Genomic DNA, 2,052 nt, shown 5'->3' on the forward strand with positions numbered 1-2,052 from the left:
AAAAAAAGGTTGACATAGTGGTAGAATAGTCTGAATTGGGTTATGGCAAACAAAAAAAAAGGTTGACATAGTGGTAGAATAGTCTGAATTGGGTTATGGCAAACAAAAAAAAGGTTGACATAGTGGTAGAATAGTCTGAATTGGGTTATGGCGCAGTTGCGCCACCTCACACATCGAACTTAGCTGTGCCGGTCGTGGACTCTTCCAAGTGAAGCGGGGCGCGCGGCATCCACCCCCTGACCTCAGGTGTATAGGTGTCACGTGCCAAATGTGGGCCCCGCCCACGCCTCGTGTGTCTAGTGAGCCACTCCCCACGAAGTTATAGGGATCACCTGCTAGATGATTTTAGCGACCTTTGTCTCAGACCTTCCCAGGGGCGAGAGAGAGTAACAAGTACTCGTGGGTGGCCCCTAAATGTAAGCCTTACCACTACGTCGGGTTGCTCATGCAGCTGGCACAGTTTTATACCCCCTTGTTCCCACAGTAGTTTTTGAAATGGTTGCGGGGAGGTGAAAATATAAGTTTTTCTAGAACGTGGCAAAACTTTAGTTTCGCCGGTTTTTAATCGTCTATTGAAAAGCCTCTTCCAGATCGTTGAAAGATATTTTCTGCGGTAGATAAAATACCGATGCGATCCTTGTGTTCCACCAGGGCTCGCCTTTGGGTGGTTGGAATACTTTTTAATGAGTTGTGTCCCTTGGCACTCTAAGCCGTATGAGTTATGTACCTTGGTCAAAATAGCGGCCCCATTTGTTCAGTTATTCCCCTTCGTCCGTTGAGTGGGCGGGTGGGTTCGGGTTGGGGGAGGGGGGTTGGGTTGTTGTTTTTTTAAAGAATTTCTCTGTACTTTTGTTAGGCAAATCTTGATTCTAGTGTTTTATGTTATTTTGGTTGTCTCAGTATGCTTAAAAATAAAATTGTGAACGCACTGTATGGCAAAATAGTTTAATGCCACGATGTACTCCTATGGGTAGATATATAGATGTTCTAACGGGGAAATGGGATGGGAGGAGTATTTTGTCTTACAGATAGATGAATAGACTCAGAGGTAAAGAGAGTGAGAGAGTAAAAGTAAAGAAAGAAAAAAAGGGAAACTATAGGCCTACAAATACCATTTGTGTGTTATTTATTATCATTTATTACTTTGTCTGTATTCTATTTTTTTTATAGTTTATTATAATTTATTAGAATGTCTGCACTCTATTTATTTATTGTTTATTATCATCTATTATAATGTCTTGACTCTATGATTATTATTCATCATCATTTATTACAATATCTGTACTCTATTAATTTACAATATTTCATGATAATTTTTGTCTATTTGTGTGTGGTGTATTCATGATAATTTTTGTCTGTTTGTGTGTGGTGTATTCATGATAATCTTTGTCTGTTTGTGTGTGGTGTATTCATGATAATTTTTGTCTGTTTGTGTGTGGTGTATTCATGATATTTTATGCCAGTGCATGTGGTGTATTCCCAGCCGCGAGTGTCGGGGAAGACTACCCTCGTCTGGAGATGCCCAGCGGAAACTCTCTACAGGACCTACTGGACGCAGTGGTGCTGTTATACCATATAGCGGCTCATAAACAGCTGGGCAAGGTGAGGCGGAAGGGAGAGGGAGAGAGAGAGCGGGGGAGAGGTGTTGTTGTATCATATAGCTTAGCTGCTCATAAACAGCTGGGGAAGGTGAGAGAGTGGGGGGGGGGAGGGAGAGACAGACAGACAGACAGAGAGAGAGAAGGACAGAGAGAAGGACAGAAAGTGAGAGAGGTGTTGTATCGTATAGCTGCTCACAAACAGCTGGGCCAGTTGAGAGAGAGAGAGAGTCTTGTCGCATCTCTCAAACAGCTGAGGAATTGGGGATATTAAGGGAGATTGGGAAGGAGGGAGGGAGAGATAGAGGGAGAGAAAGAGAAGGAAGGATGGAGAGATAGGGAGATAGAGAGGGAGAGATGGAGAAGGAGAGAATTATGTCATTTTCGTACTTGGTCGCAGCTAACAAACTGTTGGAGAAGTATTATTATTATTATTATTATTATTATTATTATT

General features: G+C 42.3%; 1 protein-coding gene across 1 annotated transcript in view; it reads left to right on the forward strand.

Annotated features, from left to right (window-relative positions):
• The window catches only part of LOC101858054 (E3 ubiquitin-protein ligase RNF123), a gene marked incomplete in the record, with an annotated part of 58,083 nt that overhangs the window by 33,536 nt on the left and 22,495 nt on the right, over positions 1-2,052 (forward strand). The window contains 1 exon segment of the mRNA XM_035971827.1: positions 1,484-1,602. Within this exon segment, the coding sequence (XP_035827720.1) occupies positions 1,484-1,602 (119 nt within the window).

This window comes from Aplysia californica, unplaced genomic scaffold, assembly GCF_000002075.1.
Source record: "Aplysia californica isolate F4 #8 unplaced genomic scaffold, AplCal3.0 scaffold00515, whole genome shotgun sequence".
Taxonomy (NCBI): domain Eukaryota; kingdom Metazoa; phylum Mollusca; class Gastropoda; order Aplysiida; family Aplysiidae; genus Aplysia; species Aplysia californica.